This window comes from Thalassophryne amazonica, chromosome 10 (genome assembly GCF_902500255.1).
Source record: "Thalassophryne amazonica chromosome 10, fThaAma1.1, whole genome shotgun sequence".
In the NCBI taxonomy this organism is placed as follows: domain Eukaryota; kingdom Metazoa; phylum Chordata; class Actinopteri; order Batrachoidiformes; family Batrachoididae; genus Thalassophryne; species Thalassophryne amazonica.
This window is the reverse complement of record NC_047112.1, coordinates 105,556,470-105,578,164: the sequence shown is the minus strand read 5'-3', so window position 1 is coordinate 105,578,164 and position 21,695 is coordinate 105,556,470. Positions and strand designations below refer to the sequence as shown.

General features: G+C 41.7%; 1 protein-coding gene across 1 annotated transcript in view; it reads right to left on the bottom strand.

The window, feature by feature from the left end:
- sned1 (sushi, nidogen and EGF-like domains 1) overlaps positions 1–21,695 on the bottom strand; it is a 289,365-nt gene that overhangs the window by 104,540 nt on the left and 163,130 nt on the right. The window contains exons 21-25 of the mRNA XM_034179234.1: positions 4,830–4,943; positions 4,597–4,713; positions 4,217–4,504; positions 3,936–4,119; positions 3,651–3,763 (exon numbers count right to left, since the gene is read on the bottom strand). Coding sequence (XP_034035125.1) covers positions 3,651–3,763; positions 3,936–4,119; positions 4,217–4,504; positions 4,597–4,713; positions 4,830–4,943 — 816 coding nt within the window. The remainder of the gene's footprint in view (positions 1–3,650; positions 3,764–3,935; positions 4,120–4,216; positions 4,505–4,596; positions 4,714–4,829; positions 4,944–21,695) is intronic.

The following is a 21,695-nucleotide window of genomic DNA, read 5'->3' as shown; positions in this document are numbered from 1 at the left end:
TAGTGCCCATGGCATGGACAACTTACACATCTGTGATGGCACCATCAATGCTGAAAGGTACATCCAGGTTTTGGAGCAACACATGCTGCCATCCAAGCAACGTCTTTTTCAGGGACGTCCTTGCTTATTTCAGCAAGACAATGCCAAGCCACATTCTGCACGTGTTACAACAGCGTGGCTTTGTAGTAAAAGAGTGCAGGTACTAGACTGGCCTGCCTGCAGTCCAGACCCGTCGCCCATTGAAAATGTGTGGCGCATTATGAAGCGTAAAATATGACAAGGCAGACCCCAGACTGTTGAGCAACTGAAGTCGTACATCAAGCAAGAATGGGAAAGTATTCCACCTACAAAGCTTCAGCAATTAGTGTCCTCATTTTCCAAACGCTTATTGAGTGTTGTTAGAAGGAAAGGTGATGTAACACAGTGGTAAACATACCACTGTCCCAGCATTTTTGAAACGTGTTGCAGGCATCTATTTCAAAATGAGCAAATATTTGCACAAAACAATAAAGTTTATCAGTTTGAACATTGAGTATCTTGTCTTTGTGGTGTATTTAATTGAATATAGGTTGAAGAGGATTTGCAAATCATTGTATTCTGTTTTTATTTACATCCCAACTTCACTGGAATTGGGGTTGTATGAAAATTTAATTTGATGAAAGCTGCAACATACCATTCAAAGAGACGAATGTTCCAGCTTTCACCTCGACGAAATATTTGTACCATTGAAAGAATATAAAAACATTCATTATTTATTTTTATATAACAGCTAAAATAGATCCTTGTCATTTGATATTATATTAATTTATAAACAACAGAAAAGGGGCTTACATTTTGGTACGTCACTGCACTGACTTTGTGTACCTCCCCCAAAAAAGTTTGTGTTGCAATAATTTTTGATGTGAAAAATCACGTCAGAAATTTGTCCAGCTTTGGTGCATCACTGCTACTCTGACATCAGTAATCCAACATGAACCCATATTGGCCTCTCTTCATTGGCTTCCTGTTAATTCTAGAATAGAATTTAAAATTATTCTTCTTACTTATAAGGTTTTGAATAATCAGGTCCCATCTTATCTTAGGGACCTCATAGTACCATATCACCCCAATAGAGCGCTTCGCTCTCAGACTGCAGGCTTACTTGTAGTTCCTAGGGTTTGTAAGAGTAGAATGGGAGGCAGAGCCTTCAGCTTTCAGGCTCCTCTCCTGTGGAACCAGCTCCCAATTCAGATCAGGGAGACTGGGACTTTTAAGATTAGGCTTAAAACTTTCCTTTTTGCTAAAGCTTATAGTTAGGGCTGGATCAGGTGACCCTGAACCATCCCTTAGTTATGCTGCTATAGACTTAGACTGCTGGGGGGTTCCCATGATGCACTGAGTGTTTCTTTCTCTTTTTGCTCTGTATGCACCACTCTGCATTTAATCATTAGTGATCGATCTCTGCTCCCCTCCACAGCATGTCTTTTTCCTGGTTCTCTCCCTCAGCCCCAGCTTCCTGTTAATTCTATTCTAGAATTAACAGGAAGCCAATGAAGAGAGGCCAATATGGGTGAGATATGCTCTCTCCTTCCAGTCCCTGTCAGTACTCTAGCTGCAGCATTTTGAATTAACTGAAGGCTTTTCAGGAAACTTTTAGGACAACCTGATAATAATGAATTACAATAGTCCAGCCTAGAGGAAATAAATGCATGAATTAGTTTTTCAGCGTGAGACAAGACCTTTCTAATTTGCAAATGCAAAAAAGCAGTCCTACATATTTGTTTAATATGCACATTGAATGACATATCCTGATCAAAAATGACTCCAAGATTTCTCACAGTATTACTAGCGGTCAGAGTAATGCCATCCAGAGTAAGGATCTGCTTAGACACCATGTTTCTAAGATTTGTGGGGCCAAGTACAATAACTTCAGTTTTATCTGAGTTTAAAAGCAGGAAATTAGAGGTCATCCAAGTCTTTATGTCTGTAAGACAATCCTGCAGTTTAGCTAATTGGTGTGTGTCCTCTGGCTTCATGGATAGATAAAGCTGGGTATCATCTGCGTAACAATGAAAATTTAAGCAATGCCGTCTAATAATACTGCCTAAGGGAAACATGTATAAAGTGAATAAAGATGCGAAGAACACCCGCAGAAATACATAGTCAACAGCCAACCTGTTTCGCAAGTACGTCACTGAAAAGGGACATGTCCCCAACTTTGAAACTTATGACAGACGGATGCTTGACGGAGTACTCGGTCGATTTTACATGGAAGCTAAAATCGTGGAAGCTAGACAGGGTTCACCTCGGCCAAGGCTTCAGTGAACCCCATCCTGACCAGGTCCACATAATCACAGGTACACCTCATCAAATAATTGTATAATATTGAACAGTGGTTTAAGATGTATTTAGTTTATTTGGGATGCTTTAAATGTGGGTATTTTCTACTTATTTTTAAGCTAAATTTTTAGTAGTTTAAAAATTAAGTATCTGATTTGTGGTTATGTTGATTTATTATGATTTCATAGGTTACAGTTTCTTTAACTTTCTATTTGTGTTTGTATTTAAAGGGTTTTTCACTTGTGCTTGGCCTTGATGACTTTTCAAAATTAAAGGAAAGAAAAGAAAAAGCTGAGTCTTGGTCACTGATGGACTTTCCTTCAAGCTACCTGTTCAAGTGGGGGAAAACTGCTTGTCAAACCTCGCAAGAGTGAGAGTCACTTGATACACAAATAATCACTTTTATAGCCAGTTCTTGGACTTCATTTACATGAATCATTAAGAAATGCAACCATATGGTACTATGTGGTAAATCTGTCTGAAGTAGGCAGTTCTGAAAAAAATAACTGACCGTGCAAGAAGGAGACTAGTGAGGAAAGCCACCAAGACATCTATGACAGCTCTGAAGGAGTCCTCAGCTTCTGTGGCTATGATTTGAGACACTGGGCAGTGAAACTTTTGTACTATGTTGCATCACCAGTTATACAGCTTCACAATGGAAGTGGCACAGTGAAGGATTTTTATGCAAGAAAACCAATCAAATCTAGGCTTGAGTCTCCTATGTGCTGTCTGGCAAATTTGCTAAAATATGTCCAAGACATATTCAGTTTACTGGATCCACTGTGACAGCCAAAAGGTGAACAACAATATATATAGAAACAAAAGCTTTTGTTACATACATGGAAGTTGAAGAAGAAATGTGTGTATACAATCCTTACATGAATGAGGCTGACTGTATACATATAGTGCACCATAATCCTGTTGTGTTGAGCAGAAGAACTGCAGTCAATCAGATGTCAATATCTGATTGCTAGCTTTGTTCGTCTGCACTGACCTTTGACATCACCCACAATACCAAGCACATGGAACTCCAAATTAGCTGATCATGTATTTGGCAAACTCTGCCCCGTGTCTGCTCTGAGTGAATGACTGAGACTTTGACGGTATTAGTGGAAAAATATAGATTTGTGATTACCGTCAGCCATAAAGGTGAATAATTATAAACAAACCACATATATTTAAATGAAAATGTACATGATTTGGTGAATATCTTTGACAGTTTTAAGATCCTGTTATGCATCTATGTGGACACATAATGCATTCATATTTTTTTTTGCATGTAGTTATTATAATCATGTAATTACACTGTGTTAAACGATTGTGACACATACTCGTCCAGAACTGCAGGGGTCCAGCTGAGTGGCTGGTGGATGGAAACTCATCTGGTCCGATTCCACTTTGAGTCAACGCATCAACCGTGTACATGTGACCAGGAAGTAATGAACTGTGGAACACAAACAGGCACAGCAGCAACCAATAACAACATCTGGACGTTTGGCAAGAAAGTGGTCAAAATGTGCATTAATTCAAGTACAGCTGTCCAACATCACCACCTGGTGGAAGTAAGTGATGTTGCCCCTGTGTACAGGTATGACGTGTGTCTCGGTTGTTCTGACCTGAAGGTGTGCTCTGTAGTGCTGGTGTTAAGGATGACGGTTCGAGCCTTGCTCCCATCTGAAGGCAGTAGAGACACATGAACCCGGCTTACAGCTGCATGGCGAGCGGCCTGAACCAGCCAGCGCAGCCAAACCTGAGAGGAAGACACGTTCACCACCTCCAGCTGCTCAACCTGCCGTGGTCCTGTCAAAAAAATAACAAGAAAAGTCACACAAACACAGACGCGCAGACTCACAGCTCCATCATCAGCACTTTCCAGCGGCTATCGGAGAGTGCTCACTGGTGCGTATGAGTGCGGTGGCAGGCTGGCTGATGTCGTTGCTGTTGGTGTTGCGTTTGATGGAGAAGGTGGAGATGTTGTACAACAGGCCGGGTATGAGGCCTCGCATGATGTGGGTGGACTGCTGCCTGTCCAGGAAGTCTGTTTTGCGATTGCTGCGGCCCAGGGGAGCGTAGGTGACGGCAAACCCGCTGATCAGGCTGTGCGAGGGCTGCGGCTCATCCCAGCGCAGCTCCACTTCGTTCTCCTCCACACGCAGCACGTGGAGCCCAGAGGGAGGCAAGAGGTCTGAGAACAGTGACAACCGCAGATCACATCAATGCATTAAACGACGAGCTGACAGAGTGAGGAAAATGACAAAGAGCACAAGCCCGACTGACCTTTCTCACAGTCTTTGCCCGTGTGGCCGATCCTGCAGACACAGTTGTAGTTTCCTCTCCTGTCACTCCTGCAGAGGCCGCGGTTTCCACAAGGCTGTAGTACACAGGGATTCTCCACTTGGAGGTGACAAAGTTACTGAGTCAGTGCAGCAGCTCACATCACAACAGCATGTTCTGTGAAGTGATTAGTTTACAGCATTAGCCGCCTAATGAGGCGGTACAAAGTTACTTACAGATCTCACAGCGCTCTCCAAAGAAACCTTCTTTGCACAGGCACAAAATATTCCTTCTGTAACCCCGACACACACCTCCATTTAGACAGGGGTTGGACTCACACCCGTCTGCTTCTACACACAAAAACAGTGGCAGAACAAGCAGTACAAGTGATTATTTTTCTTAAAAGGGGTGCCAACATAATTTCTAGTCAGTGATTTCAAGTAGGCTTAAATTATGTAATCATAAATTAAGCACAACTTCACCAATAAATGTATTTTGAATCAGTGATGCTTAATGTTAACAGCCAATGCCTGTTGGCAATGTTTCATAGATGCTTTAAGAACCATTTATTTTATTTTTTAAAGAGTGATCAAAATCACAGCATAGAAAAGTGTAAAAACAAATTATCATATTTGTACAAGGGATCTGGGAATAAAACAATACATGTTCATTATATTTGCTAAGCAACAAAGTTAAATGTTTGAGACAAAAATTTTTTTTGACCAATATGTAAAAACACTCAACTGGAATTGATGGTCCATGTGCGCATTTGTCCACCATGTGTCCACTGCCCAAAAAATAGTGCACCAGAGCTGTTACACTCTCCCTGTGCGTGGTGACACCATGTTGTTTCTTTGGCCTGAGCTCAACCGAGTCCCAGGGCTTTAGACCCAGCCACCAGATGTTCGCTTGCAAGCTCCACCCCAGGCCTGGCCCCAGAAGGAGGCCCCGGTCTCTTTAATCTGGGCGCGCTGACTCCATTCCTACGTTTGTCAATCGTAGCGGGTCTTTTTGAATTGCCCCTTGGCTGTCTCTTTACCTGGCACCAATTTGCCAAGGGTGGCCCTTCCAGAGAACACATCTCCCATGAGCACACAAACCCCCTGCACCATGATAAGGTGGTGATCCAGAGAGGGGGTTGCCAGCGGCGGGTGAGGCAAAAACGTGGGACTGGGAGGAGTTTGGAGAGGCCATGGGGAATGAGTTTGTCAGCCTCAAAGCAGTTCTGTTAATCTTTCAGGCGACTCAGGAAAGGGAGGCAGTTCCTAACCCAGGCTGTGTTCAGCAAGGGTGGACAGCTGCTAAACTGGACTGAAGATATTGTCAGGCGATGGAAAGAACACTTTGAGGATCTCCTCAACCCTACTGACATGCCCTGCATTGAGGAGGCAGAGATGGAAGACTTGGGAGGTTCTGGTGCCATCGTCCGAGCAGAAGTTACAGAGGTAGCCAAAAAATTGCTTGGTAGACAAGACTCATCTCGAGATGCTGAAGGCTCTGGATATTGTTGGGCTGTCATTGCTGACACACTTATACAATGCTGTATGGAAAGCTGGGCAAGAGCCTCTGGATTGGCAAAGTGGGGCAGTGGCCCACATCTTTAAAAAAGGGGAGCAGAGAGGGGATTCCAATTATAGAGAAATCACACATTTCAGCATCCCTGTGAAAGCTTATGCCAGGCTACTAAGAGAGGAGACCTAGGCTATTAATCAAACCTCAGATTGAGGAGGAGCAATGCAAGTTCTGTCCTGGTTGTTGAACAGTGAACCAGCTCTTTACCCTTGTGGGTATATGATAATGATCATGGGAGTATGAGCAACCAGTCTACATGTGTATTGTGGACTTGGAAAAGGCATACGAGTCCCTTGAGGTGGCCTGTGGGGGGGCATTGCAGGAGTATGGAGTACTGGAACTGCTGCATTGCACAATCCGGTCTCTGTATGACCAAGCTAGGAGCTGTGTTAGCATTCTCGGCATTACATCGGACCTGTTTCTGGTGGGTGTTGGATTCTGTCAGGGCTTGGAGGGTGTCCAGTTTGGTGACATTGGAGTTGCATCTCTGCTTTTTATACATGATGTTTTTCTGTTGGTTTCATGAGACAGTGACTTCCAATGAACACTGAGCAAGTTTGAGGCTGAGTGCGAGGCAACTGAGGTGAGAATCGGTATCTTCAAATCTGAGACAATGGTCTATCGGAAAGGGTTTGATTGCCCCCTCAGGGTCAGGGGAGAGTTATTGCCCCAGATGGAGGAATTTAAGTATCTCAGGATCTTGTTCAGAGTGGGGTAATTTGGAGCATGAGATTGATAGAGGAATTAGCAAGGCATATAATGTTTCAATTTTCCTGTTGATTTATGGTCCTGTCCTCACCTGGTCATGAACTTTTGGTAAGGACTGGTGTTGGTGCAAGTGTTTTTAAACGGAAGGTGACTACGTGGAAAAGTAATGACACTGCCTGATCGAGAACATTCCAAGCTTTAAGCAGATATGCGATTCATGTGAGTCCCGCAGTTCTGTGTGTTTTCACATATATTCTCCTGCTATAAACATCATAAATGCTGAAGCATATGAAAGAAAATTAAACAGAACTTTAAAAACAAGAACAAAATTGTTTTACTTTTGGTACAACAGAAGTAGTCATTTTTAATTTTTTGCAAAATAAATGCTGTTAAGAATGCATAATAGATGAGATAAAAGATATACTTTATTGATCTCACAGTGCAGAAATTATGTTTACACTCCAGTTACCTCAGGCAACAATTAGTCCACAATTATTACTTGTTTACCGTAATAATGGCTCACATCAGAATTAAGGACAGCACATACACATTTGACATTGTTTATGTGCACTAAGTTTGAAGAAGTCTGTTATCCGAATTGAGGCAAGTGGGTGAAGGCCACACAGCAACCCTGAGATGCGCCGGCGTCGGCTTGGGGGGAGGAACGGGGGCTGCAGCTAAAACTGCACCGCCCCTGCAGAAGGGGAAAGGAGTGATGTGAGCAGGTGCCGGAGTGGGGAGTGTTGATGGGGGATAGGAGGGGGGTGGGGGGATTTAATGGAGCATGCTTCAGTCCTGTGAAAAGCAGTTTATTGTCTTTGTGAGTTGAGATAAGAAACAGCCAAATGATCCCCAGGCCGAAGAAATTCCTCTGGAGGAAAACAGTCGGGCAATTTGACCTTCAGGCTTGATAAGACCTTCAGGCTTATCAAGCCTGTCTGCCAACTGACAATGTACATAATATATTGTCAAAATATTTTTTTTTAAATCATAACTTTTTAAATTAATAATTAATCAAAATTTCTTGACTCATATAGATTCTTTATGGTTCAGTTGACATGATTCAGCTGCGTGTCGTCAGAGCGAGCTGCAAAGTTTGTACCTGAGTTTTCTGAGGTGGTGTTTGTAGTTGCCATCTGCCACGCCGGTGTTTGCCAACCCGGACAGTGGGAATACCACCTCAACTGGCAACTTAGCCCCGCGACTGGACGGCAACAACGTCCGAGGCTCAACGTGGTGAATTCACTGAGGCCGCGCGCTGCGTCATTAAAGCCGCGCGTCACGAGTGCCGCTTCCCCGAGGCCTCATGCAGCCACCGCGGATCCATCAGCGCGGAAACACCGAGGCCGCGCGGCACCAGCGCACTGCAGATCCATCCCGGTGACAAACAACGCAGGCTGTTAACATCGGCGATCGACAAGCTGCTCATAAGCCGACCATGGAGCCTAAGAAGGTTCTGACAGCGGAGGAAGGTGACGATATTAAAAAATCTCTGGACTTTCTATCAGAGGAGATTTCTGTTGTGAAGCAGCAACAGAAATCAATCATGGATCTGGTGGAGGAGGTGAAGGCATTACGGCTCCAGAACGCCGAGAAAGACCGGCATCTGGTGCAGCTGGAAAATAGAGTGGCTGAATTGGAGCAGTACACCAGAATTAACGACGTCATCATCACAGGTCTTCACATCAAACCACGGTCCTACGCACGGGCGGTAACAGATGAGAGCGGAGGGGAGCCCAGTGAACAGGAGGTCAGCTCTGTGGAAAAACAGGTTACTGATTTCCTCCTATCTAAAGGTATAGAAATGGAATTAAATAACATTGAAGCGTGCCACCCTCTGCCCCGGAGAAATGACGGTGATAAATGAACCGTCATCATGAGATTCATCAACAGAAAACACAAAACAGCACTGTTAAAACAAGGAAGAAAACTGAAAGGGACAAACGTATTCATCAATGAACATCTCACCAAACGGAATGCCGACATCGCCAGGAAAGCACGCTTCTTAAAGAAACAGGGAAAAATCCAGCACACATGGACTTCAAACTGTAAAATATTCATCAAACTGAACGGATCACCAGAACAAGCAAAGGTTATGGCAATAAGGAACATCAAGGAGCTGGACAAATATGAACAATAGGTATGAGGACTCAAACACATCACAGCACCATGATGCAGACTGGAGCAACCCACTCATCCACATCATCTACACCCGGAGACAAGAGAGACATAATGACTAAGGATAATGATCTGTTTATTTCTGCCCAGGAGCTCTGTCTAGATACATTTAATTATAATAACTCTGCTAACCACCCCTTCGAATCTGAAAATGATCCTGATACCTTTTTCAGTGAGAATATTGTGAGACAGTGCAAATATTTTACAGAAGAACAATTCAAAAATTATAAAATCAATGATGAAGATTTTCAATTATACATTTCAACAGCAGAAGTCTTTCTCGTAATCTGTCCACTATTAATGATTGTTTGAAAACATCCAAAAAAAACGTTTTTTCAGTTATTGCAATTTCAGAAACATGGTTAAATGAGGATAATAAAGATCTGGTATATCTTGATGGTTATGAATTGTTCCTGGTTAATAGGCAGACGAGAAGGGGCGGAGGCGTTGCATTGTTTGTAAGGTCAGATTATAACTGTAAACTCATTAACAACATGTCATTTACAGTGGACAACATCATGGAATGTGTTACCATAGAAATTACATCTATAAACTCCAAAAACATAGTTGTTAGTTGCATTTACAGAGCTCCTGGGACAAATATTGACACCTTTGAAGACATTATGTTAGGAATGTACAACAAAATCACCAGAAATAAGCATTTATTTGTCTGTGGAGATTTCAATATAGATTTTTTAAACCCTCACAATCATCCACAAATTACCTCATTTATAAACACCTTGTACTGTTTAGGACTGTTTGCAACCATCATTCATCCTAGCAGAATAACTATGGATACAACAACTCTCATTGACAATATTTTAACTAACGTTATATCCGGTAATCTTAGTGGGGGACTACTGGTCAGTGATATCAGTGATCACTTGCCAGTTTTCTCAGTCTTTGCATTGGAGGGTTGTTGTATGTATCGAAGCAATATCAAATTCATGAGTAGAAAAGTAACACCTGAAACAATTGATAATTTAAGGGAGGATTTATCAAGTCAGAATTGGTCAGATGTTTTTGTTGATGATGTTGACAGGTCATATGATGCTTTCATTTCCATTTTTTCCAGTTTGTATAATAAACACTGTCCATTTGTTGACAAAATATATAGAAATCAATATAGCAACAAACCATGGATAACTAAGGGACTTCAGAGGGCATGTAAAAAGAAAAACGTACTATATAAACAATTCATAAAACTACGAACTAAGGAAGCTGAAAGTAAGTATAAAACATATAAGAATAAGTTAATCAATATCATGAGACTCAGTAAAAAAACATATTATAATGAGTTACTTGTCAAAAATAGAAATAACATCAAAAACACATGGAACATATTAAATGAAATAGTAAAAAAGAATAGAGTAACTAGAGATTATCCTTCATTTTTTCAGAGTAACAACTACATCACGATTGATAACGACGAGTCTATTGCTTAACACTTTAATGAATACTTCGTTAATGTGGGTAAAAATCTTGCCAGTAAAATTGACTCATCAACTAATAACTTCTGGGTAAATAATTCAACGTTTAACAAATCTGTTTCAATGTTCATTGGTGGTACTCATGAAAGGGAAATACTTATTCTGGTTCATGGTTCAAAAAGTAAGAAATCGACTGATTTTAATAATTTGGACATAGCTGTATTTAAGTTATTGATTGTATAGTAAAACCGTTCAATTATATTTGCAATATGTCACTAAGTACTGGTAAATTTCCTTCTCAAATGAAAATAGCCAAAGTAATTCCTCTGTTTAAAACTGGTGACAAACACACATTTTTTTTAATTATAGACCTATATCACTCCTGCCACAATTTTCCAAAATTTTGGAAAAAATATTTGCTAAAAGATTAAATGATTATTTACTGAAGCATAACATCATTTGTGAAGAACAATATGGATTCAGAAGGTCTCGAACTACATCACATGCTTTGATGGACTTTGTGGAAAGTATAGCAACTGCAATTGACAATAAACAATACACAATAGGTGTTTTTTTTTATTTACAGAAAGTGTTTGACACAATTAACCATGGAGTACTATTAAGTAAACTGCAGAAATATGGAATCAGAGGTCTGGCATATGAATGGATAGCTAGTTATTTACAAGGCAGATTTCAGTATGTTCAATTCAATAATACAAATTCTGAACTCAGGGATGTCACATGTGGGGTGCCGCAGGGCTCAGTGCTGGGTCCTTTGTTGTTTATAATCTATATAAATGATATAAGTTGGGTGTCGAGTTCACTGAGATGTGTCCTTTTTGCGGATGATACAACTGTGTTCTGTAGCGGTGAAAATCTTGAACAGCTTCTGGACATAGTGGAGAAAGAACTGGAAAAATTTAAGGTTTGGTTTGACGCTAATAAGTTGTCACTCAACCTTGGGAAAACTAAATGTATTATATTTGGAAATAAACAGGCACCCAAATGTAAAAATTTAACTATAAACAATAAGGAAATTGAGTTAGTAACAGAGAATAAATTTTTAGGTGTTATAATTGATAATAAACTTAGCTGGAAACCACATATAAATTATGTGAAATCAAAATTGTCAAAAACTATAGTCATTTTGTATAAAGCCAAAGACCTACTGCCGCAAGAAGGGTTACTTACTTTATATCATTCTCTGTTGGTACCATATATGACATATTGTGTTGAGTCATGGGGAAACACTTACAAATCAAATACCAATCCAATATTCCTTTTGCAAAAACGAGCCATACGAATCATCTGCAATAAACAATATCGTGAACCAACTCATTCTCTATTTGTGTCTTTAAATTTATTAAAATTCATTGATTTGGTCGATTACATTACAATTCAAACTTTATTTCGAGCGAAAAACCAAGCCTTACCGAGACATGTTCAGAGTCTGTTCCGATTGAGGGAATCCAGATATAGTTTAAGAGGTTGTGCAATTTTTATGAAACCACCAGTAAGAACAAATGTAAAGGGTTTTTGTGTGTCTGTGGTTGGGGTGAGGAAATGGAACAAATGTTCAACAGAGGTTAGAATGAGTAGTACCTTAGTAAGATTTAAGAAACTACTCAAAAAGGACATCATGTCTAAGTATCATAAAGAAGCAAATATAATTTGATTTATATGGAATGTTCAATTTATAAGTGGGACTTATTGTATATTTGAATGTGTGGGTATGTATATGCGTATGTAGATATATAGATATGGGTAGGTGTATATGTATATAAGTGACTGTGTATATGTATGTATATATTTATGTTTGTAAAGTATATACGTATGTATATAGGTATATATGGCACAGCCCAAGCAGAGGGTTACCCCCAAGAGCCTGGTCTGCTTGAGGTTTCTTCCTTATAGGGAGTTTTTCCTCACCACAGCTGCCTAGTGCTTGCTCTGGGGGTTGGTAAGGTTAGTCCTTACTGGCGTAAAGTGCCTTGATTCGACTTTCTTGTGATCTGGTACTATATAAATATAATTATAAGTGAATAGTATATTGATGTGTATGTCTGTGTGTCGACATGTAGTAGTGAATTTATATTTATGTAAATATGACTGATTAGAATTGTTGGACTTGTACTAGCAGGGGTGGGCGCTAATAAGCTTTGCTTCAGCCCACACCCTTTCGGACTCACTAGTTTTGTCTGTGTTTGTTTGTGGAATTGTTCATTTTTTTCTATTCGAATATTTTGTGTGCCGAATAAAAAACTTTGTCACTTTGTCACTTTAATAACTCAGTGTGAGTTGCATTTCAAGCTCATGTCATCAATGTTTACATCCGTCAGGACGAAGATAGCATTCATGATAATTCACCTGACTGGTCGTGCTGCAGTGTGGGCAACAGCAGAATGGGGTCATCAATCCGCCACCTGTGCTTCTCTTCCGGCTTTCGCCACTGCTTTACAACAGGTGTTTGAACCCACGTCCGTGGGGCGTGAAGCTGCACGTACCCTGATGAGGCTTAAGCAGGGCGGCCGCCAAGTCACAGACTACGCCACAGACTTCCGCATTCTGGTGGCTAAAAGCCAATGGGACCCAGCGGTACTCCTAGACATCTTCTTCCAGGGCCTGTCAGACAACATCCAGGACCAGCTCATAGCCAAAGACCTCTCCGCAGTCCTGGCCATTCGGATCGACCAACATCTACAGCATCGTCCCCACTGAGCAGCTCCGACCAATGCTGCGCCACGCCATCCCGTCCTTCGTCCTCCTCCAGCCACATTGGAGCTGAATCTCCACGTCGCAGCACCAAAGAGCCCATGCAGCTGGGCCGCACCCGCTGTTTTTACTGTGAACACTCAGGTCACTTGATAACCAATTGTCAGGCCAGGGGTGCCACTGTGCGGCCTAAATCAGAATTCTGGGTGAATAAAAATTCTATTATTCCATCCCCAGCACAAAACTTAATTCTGGATAAATTAATCTCTGATCATTCGTCAGTTGATCTCAGCTTTTGTTGATTTTGGTTTTGATATTAACTTGATGTTGTCCTCTCTTGCCAGGTCAATGCACCTTACGCTGTTTAAGCTCTCGTGTCCTCTGGTGGTGCATGCTGTTGATGGTCATGAATTGAGTTGCATTCCTCATTGAACTCAGTCTGTCAGAATGATAGTGTCAGAAAACCACTCATTCAATCAGTTTTCATGTATTTGAAAATATGACTCACCTGACAATATTGGGCACCCCTGGTTGTAACAACACGGTCCCAATTTCAATTGGTCTAAAAGTGAAATTGTTTCTTGAGGACCAGCCTGTAAAGATACCTGTCTGTTAAAACCTATTCATTCTCAGCCAGATTCTAACAGGGATCTCGTGGGGGTGCCACCATGCTACCATGACTTAGCACCCGTATTTAGTAAAAGCAAAGCTAAGTTGTTACTGCCTCACCGGGAAGATGATTGTGTGATCAAGCTCCTCCCTGGGGTAAGCCCACCTCGGGGAAAGCTCTTTTCACTGTCATGAATCATTGGTGGCTGGTTTGATTCAACCTTCGTTGTCGCCCGCAGGGACAGGGTTCTTTTTCATAGAGAACAAGGCCAAGTCGCTTCTTCCTTGCATCGATTATCGTGAGCTTAATCACATTACAGTTAAGAATCGTTATCCACTGCCACTCGTCTCCTCAGCGTTCGAGTTATTGGAAGGAGCCAAAATTTTCACCAAACTCGAACTTCACAATGCTTATCATTTAGTCAGGATTAAACAAGGAGATAAATGGAAAACCGTTTTTAACACTCCTTCAGGACACTAAGAGTATTTAGTTATGCCTTTCAGCCTCAAATTAATTTGTCTTTGTGTGCCTGGATGACATTCTTATTTTCTCTCCCGCCCCAGAAACCCACACCAGCCATGTTCGCACCGTACTTCAGACCTTGTTGCACCATTACCTTTTCGTAACAGCCGAAAAATGTGAATTTCACAAGCCTACAGTTTCTTTCTGGGATTTGTGATAGCAGAGGGAGATAAAGATGGACCCTGAAAAGGTTGCGGCTGTGCGTGACTGGATGGTTCCTCCTCGCGGAAGGAGGTTCAGAGATTCCTGGGCTTTGCCAATTTCTATTGAAAATTCATGCGTAACTTCAGTACAATTGCAGCCCTGTTACATGAGGTCACGTTGTTGTTCCAACCATTGATGCTAGGGTGTGACAAGGCTTTTAGGGTCCTAAAGAAACACTTTATTGTGGCCCCCATGCTGCTCTTCCCTGTCCCCGCTCGACAGTTCATGGTTGAGGTCGATGCTTCTGATATTGGTGTGGGTGCGGTCATCTTGCAAAGTAAGCCCTCTGACGATAGGCTGCATCCATGAGCCTATTTGTCAAAAAGCTCTCCACAGCAGAGCAAAACTACAGTATCAGGGACCAAGAACTGTTGGTGGTAAAAGTGGCCTTGGAGGAGTGGCGCCACTGGTTGAAGGGGGCACAAACACCTTTTTTGGTTTATACAGATCACAAAAAGCTAGAGTATCTGCGAACTGCCAAGTGTTTCAATGTTTCAATCAGGCTAGGTGGGCTATCTTTTTCAGCTGTTTCAACTTCGTGCTCTCATATTGGCCGAACTCCAAAAACCGGATGCGTTATCTCGTCAAAGCGATCCAGTTGACGCACTGACCAATCCGGGAACTATTCTGCCAGTGTCCTGTTTTGTTTCAGCTTTAACCTGGGCATTGAGTCAAAGGTCTAGTCAGCTGCAGGTGATGCCCCGGTTCCTCCCGGTTGTCCCAGCGGCAAGCTTTTCGTCCCTGCTGCACTCATGGGGAACGTAATCAGATGGGGACATGACAGTCGCTTCTCCTGCCACCCAGGTATGAAGAAAACGGTTTGTAATTCAGCAGAGATTTTGGTGGCCTGGTTTGTTAAAGGATGTAACTGATTATGTCAATGCTTGTCAAATGTGTGCCACTCACAAGTCGTCTAACAGTCTGTCTGCTGCTTTATTAATGCCTCTGCCTGTACCTACTCATCCCTGGTCACACATTACCTTAGATTTTGTAACTGGTCTTCCGCCCTCTAGGGGCAATAAAGTTGTATTATACAATTCTGACACAGCTTGTACTGTACAGCTGAAAACATGAAAATCCAGGAATATCTGGAAATCTTTCATCACAACCTCTGTGCCTTGGAAGATTCCCTCACTGAATTGCTTAATATCAGTGTTTTTGAAGTGTGCCTGCTCTAAACATTTCCCGACACTTCCTTATTGTTTGTATTTATGACTAACTGATTTAAATCTCAGATATATTTATTGAATTGGAAATGTCCTCGTGTGAAAGTGATTTTATTTTATTTATTTTTATATGTGCTATATTAAAAGATATGCACACTTGACTTTTGCTGCACTGAGTTTCTTCTTTGAGGCCTGTATTTTTAATATATATAGTATTTAGTAGTATAAGAGGAAACGCTACTTACCAAAGTAAACACAATTCATTTTGAGTATGTTGATTCTTAAGTTATACTACACAGGGGGATACAATGCTTCAACCTCCGGTGCCGAGGAAAGAAACCAATGTGGAAGTGCCAAATCTTGCGGTTCCTTAAATGGTCACTTGTGTTTGGCTCCAAAACTGTCAGGTTGTCAGGTACAAAACAGGAGCTTTGGTTTCTGTACCTAGTTTTCCATTTTCTGACAATTGTACTGTGGAGTGATTTTTTTTTTTTTTTTTTTTAAACCTGAGGCCATCAAATATGGCCATCAGGCATTGCAAAGACTTTGCGTCCGTCCATCTGTCTGTCTGTGCTCAGTGTAGATCCAGTCCTATTACTCCCAGAGCCTTCAAATTCACAGGGAACATTATTGAAACACAGACCTTGGACAAGTTCAAAGATGGCTAACCTTGGTGTATTGTAAGAGGTTAAAAAGTCACATTCTGTTTCAATTTGTTCCGTTTTTTGTTTTGAGTGGTGGAGGTGACAACCAATCAGAGTAGAGCGACACCGTGACATCAGTGGCTGGTCCCTCTAAAACACTTCTAAAACTAAAAATGCTGTTTTTTGGACCCTTAGCCTCACTTAGCTCTGGTGTGGTACCCCCCAGCTTTAAGTTGGCGGGTGTGATTCCAACTCTCAAAAAAACAGATGACCCCAACAACTACCGCCCGATCTCCAACCTTCCATTCCTGAGTAAGATCTTGGAAAGAGCAGTGGCTGCCCAGCTACAACACCACATGTCCCACCATGAGCTCTTTGAACCTCTCCAATCCAGCTTCAGACCCCATCATAGCACTGCCTTCATCAAAATCACAAATGACCTCCTGATTGCTGCAGATAATGGTCTTGTCTCATCCTCGTCCTTCTAGATCTCTCCGCTGACTTCAATACCGTTTCCCATTACCTTCTCCTCTCTCATCTCTCCAAGCTCATCGGCCTTACGGACACTGCACTATCCTGGTTCCAGTCCTACCTCTCTAAGCGAAAACAATACATCACTCTTCAACTCTACCATAGCAGCAGTGAACCATGGCATCCCCCAGGGATCTGTTCTTGGGCCCCTCCTCTTTACCATCTACTTGCTCCCCCTTGGTCAGATCATCCACAACCATTGACTTAGTTTTCACTGTTATGCTGATGACACCCAATTGTATATCAGCACCAAGCCCTTCTCACAACTCTCACCAGCTCAACAACTGTCTGCAGGATATCAAAACTTGGATGACCACCAAGGTACTGAAAAACACCAACACGATGGAGCTCATGGTGGTGGCCCCAGCACCACTGCTCAAGAAGGTTGAAGACCTCACCCTGGTCACTGATGGCTGCACTGCCTCTCCAACATCCAAAGTGCGGAACCTGGGTGTCATTCTGAACTCAACACTCTCATTCAGTTCCCATATCAAAAGCATCACCAAATCTGCCTTCTTCCTCTTGCGCAACATTTCACTCTGGACGTCACTTGCAGACTCAGTCACTGAAATACTCATCCATGCCTTCATCACCTCCCATCTGGACTACTGTAATGGCGTCCTGTCTGGGCTGCTCAACAAGGCCTACGAGAGATTGCAGTATGTCCAGAACTCAGCTGCCAGGGTGCTAACTCACACCAAGCACTGGCAGCACATCACCCCCATCCTCAAGAAACTCCACTGGCTCCCAGTCAAAAAACGCATCAGCTACAAAATCCTCCTCCTTACCTATAAATCACTTCATTCACCTGCACCCAAGTACATCACGACCTTCATCGCCGGCAGCATTTGAAGGAATGAGTCAAGTCCCACAAAACAGAGGACATTATGATTATTTTTATTTTATGAACCAGTAAAGTGGGAGATAAATGATCCAGTCCAGGTCTGAGAGGTGGCTGCCCCACAAAAAAAAAACATGTTAATGAGGAAGATAAATTGATTTTATCAGGAAAATACAACCCCAATTCCAATGAAAATCCTTTGTCGTTTCTCATATTTCAGTCGAAACCAAAAAAAAAAAAAAACTCTTTTCATAAAAGTTTAAATGTGAGAATGCTCAATGTAAGTCATTGGAATACATACCTTTGTGGCTATTAATTCATGTCTATGTACAATTTAGATGGTGGTGTTAGTGATATATTTAAAGGAGTGAATATCGGCGCACAACCAGGGCACACTGGTGACTTCACTGCTGTGAAACTCAGCATGGGGTTCAGTGTCAGCTAAATGTACCGAAATTGGTACAATCGGCAGCCATATTGAAATTTTGTGTGGCTATCCAAACTTTTCAAAAGAGTGGATCTTAATGAGCAATTGTACCAAATTTTATGATTCTTTAACAAACTGAAGTATTTTTCTGCTTATCCACTGCACTATCACGATTTATATCTTTAAATGGCTTTGACGAAGTTTAACTTGCGGTATGCTACGTTTATTTTACGAGTGAGAGCATTTTACCGATTAAATGTGAATGTTTTCAAAACGGGTGACAGTGTTACTTTGTGCACAGCTTTAGGCCATAATTTTGTATTTAATTGACTGTACAGCCAGCAACACAGCACCCTTTTGGCACATTTACCGGATTAGAACTGATTGAAATACTACAGAAGACAAAGAATTGGCTTCCTTTTTACTTACTTTAAAATGGCGATGACGGCCTGCTGCAGATCACGTGACCAATGTCCCGATATCTGACTGATAGAATCTGAATTCATAAAACATCTGAACCAAGATTAGCCTGTTAACTTTACCTTGTTTTGTAACTTTGGGGGCATATTCAAGCTTGTCCACGCTCCACCTTTTTACCCATTTAAGGGGTGGCCTGGAGTTAAGCAATGCCAAGATGATATTTGGAGCCACTCAATTTGAGCTCTTCAGAAAACCTGTGGTTGACTTTATGGAATGTTTTTCCAGTGTACAGTATATACAGTTTATGGGAGTACAGTAAAACTCACCTAAACAGTCATCATATAAACTGGATATTCACACTCACTGGACAAAAGCAAAAGTCCCAATGCTTTTGTATGGTTTTCCATAAAACAAACACTGTATAACAGATTTTATATAATGAATTTTCACTCACATCAAACAAAATGCCCTGTCTGATTGCAATGCATTTCCATTAAAAACTCCTCCCATGTCTTGGACAGAGCAGTCTCGATGAGCCCAGTAACAACAGGTACAAAATGAAGTTCAGCACTAACACTTGCCAATTTGAGAAAAGTGGGTATCGTATGTCTTTGATTAAAAGCCCGGGCGTTTATTTTTTCAAGTTGTGCTCAGACCCGCCACCTAAACGAGGCAGGGTGCAATTCAAGGCCGGTGATTATGAACCCGTTTATGCCCAGATTTATAGAAAATGACAGTGACACACCAGCAACAGTTGTTGCCAGTGGGGAAAAACAGGTTAACAAAATGCTGCTTGCTGCCTGCACTGTAATGTGGTGTTAAGTTTCACACATATCCCTGGGTGTGACGAACCAAACCACTTTAGTTCACAGTCCTCAGCCTGGCTGTGAACCCTCCCTGGAGCCTGATGTCCACCAGCTAAATGGCTGCGATTTGTCACTTTTAACTTTTCACTCCTTCCTCTTTTATTTTATATTTTACAAGTTTTTGCAATGCACACAGTGATTACATTTTGATCATGGATCAAATATGTTTGGCAGAAAAGTCCACAAATATGACCAACTTTACAACACAGAATCAGAAAAAGACGGCCAAATGACCCGCAATTCATGGAGGAAAATTGTATGTAGCATATCATTGGTTTGGCGGTTGATGATTACATAAAGAAGTGGAGCTCCTTGAGAGAGAAATGAATCCAGAAAAAAAAGACACTGTTCCTGTGGTAAATTGCATAAAGACGTGAAGGAGAAGTTTAAAGGGTCACGCACACATCAACATCATTGCATGGCCACAGAGTTACAGAGTTGCAGAAGCATAAATCAGGCTTTAGGATTTTAAGGTACCACTCTGCAGCGGACTTAGAAAAACTGATTTATACATACAACGGATTTTGTCAATTTTATACAAATAGCATATCTTGTCCGTGTTTTTTATACATACAGTTGTATGTAAAAGTTTGGTCACCCCTGATGATTTCCATGATTTTCCTTTCTAAATCATTGGTTGTCTGGATCAGTAATTTCAGTTAAATATATCCGATTTACAGAAAGTGTGCAATAATTCTTTAAACAAAATTAGGTAGATGCATAAATTAGGTAGATGCATACATTTGGGCACACCAACAGATAAAATGCATCAATATTTAGTAGAGCCTCCTTTTGCAGAAATAACAGCCTCTAAATGCTTCCTATAGCTTCCAATGGGAGTCTGGATTCTGGACCATTCGTCTTTACAAAACATCTCAGGTTTGTTGGTTTGTGAGCATGGACAGCCCACTTAAAATCACACCACAGATTTTCAATAATATTCAGGTCTGTGGACTGAGATAGCCATTCCAGAACGTTGTACTTGTTCCTCTGCATGAATGCCTTAGTAAATTTTGAGCAGCGTTTAGGGTCGTTGTCTTGTTGAAAGATCCAGCCCCGGCGCTATTTCAACTTTGTCACTGATTCATGAATATTGTTCTCAGGAATCTGCTGATATTGACTGGAATCCATGTGACCCTCAACTTTAACAAGATTCCCAGGACCTGCACTGGCCACACAGCATGATGGAACCACCTCCAAATTTTACTGTAGGCTGCAAGCCTTGGAGTGCTGTGTTCTTTTTCAGCCATGAATACCGCCGCTTGTTATGTCCAAATAACTCAGTTTTAGTTTTATCAGTCCACAGCACCTTATTCCAAAATGAAGCTGGCTTATCTAAATGTGCTTTAGCATACCTCAAGTGACTCTGTTTGTGGCGTGTACGCATAAAAGGCTTCCTCTGCATTACAGCATCTCTTTGTGCAAAGTGTGCTGTATAGTTGAATGATGCACAGAGACACTGCAGCAAGATCATGTTGTAGGTCTTTGGAGCAGGTCTGTGGGTTGACTATGACTGTTCTCACCATCCTTCGCTTCAGCTTATCTGAGATTTTTCTTGGCCTGCCACTTCGGGCCTTAACTATATAGTAATGTGCCTGTGGTCTTCCATTTCCTCACTATGTTCCTCACAGTGGAAGCTGACAGCTGAAATCTCTGAGATAGCTTTTTATATTCTTTCCCTTAACCATGATGTTGAACAATCTTTGTTTTCAGGTCATTTGAGAGTTGGTTAGAAGCTCCCATGTTACCACTCATTAGAAGAGATGCAAAGAGGGGAAACATTTGCAAATGGCCACCTTAAAGACCCTTTATCATGACTGGATTCACCTGTGTAAGGAGGTCAAGGGTCAATGAGCTTACCAAACCAATTTTGTGTTCCAATAATTAGTGCTAAATGTATTCAAATCTTTAAAATTACATGGGTGCCCAAATTTATGCACCTGCCTAATTTTGTTTAAATAATTATTGCACAACAACATCAGTTGACCCTGACTAGGGATGTTGTCGGGCGGTGGAAGGAGTACTTCGAGGATCTCCTCAATCCCATCGCCACGTCTTCCGAAGAGGAAGCAGAGACTGGGGACTTGGAGGCGGACTCATCCATTACCCAGGCCGAAGTCACCGAGGTGGTTAGAAAGCTCCTCGGTGGCAAGGCTCCTGGGGTGGATGAAATCCATCCTGAGTACCTTAAGTCTCTGGATGTTGTGGGGCTGTCTTGGCTGACACGCCTCTGCAACATCGCGTGGTGATCGGGTCAGTGCCTCTGGATTG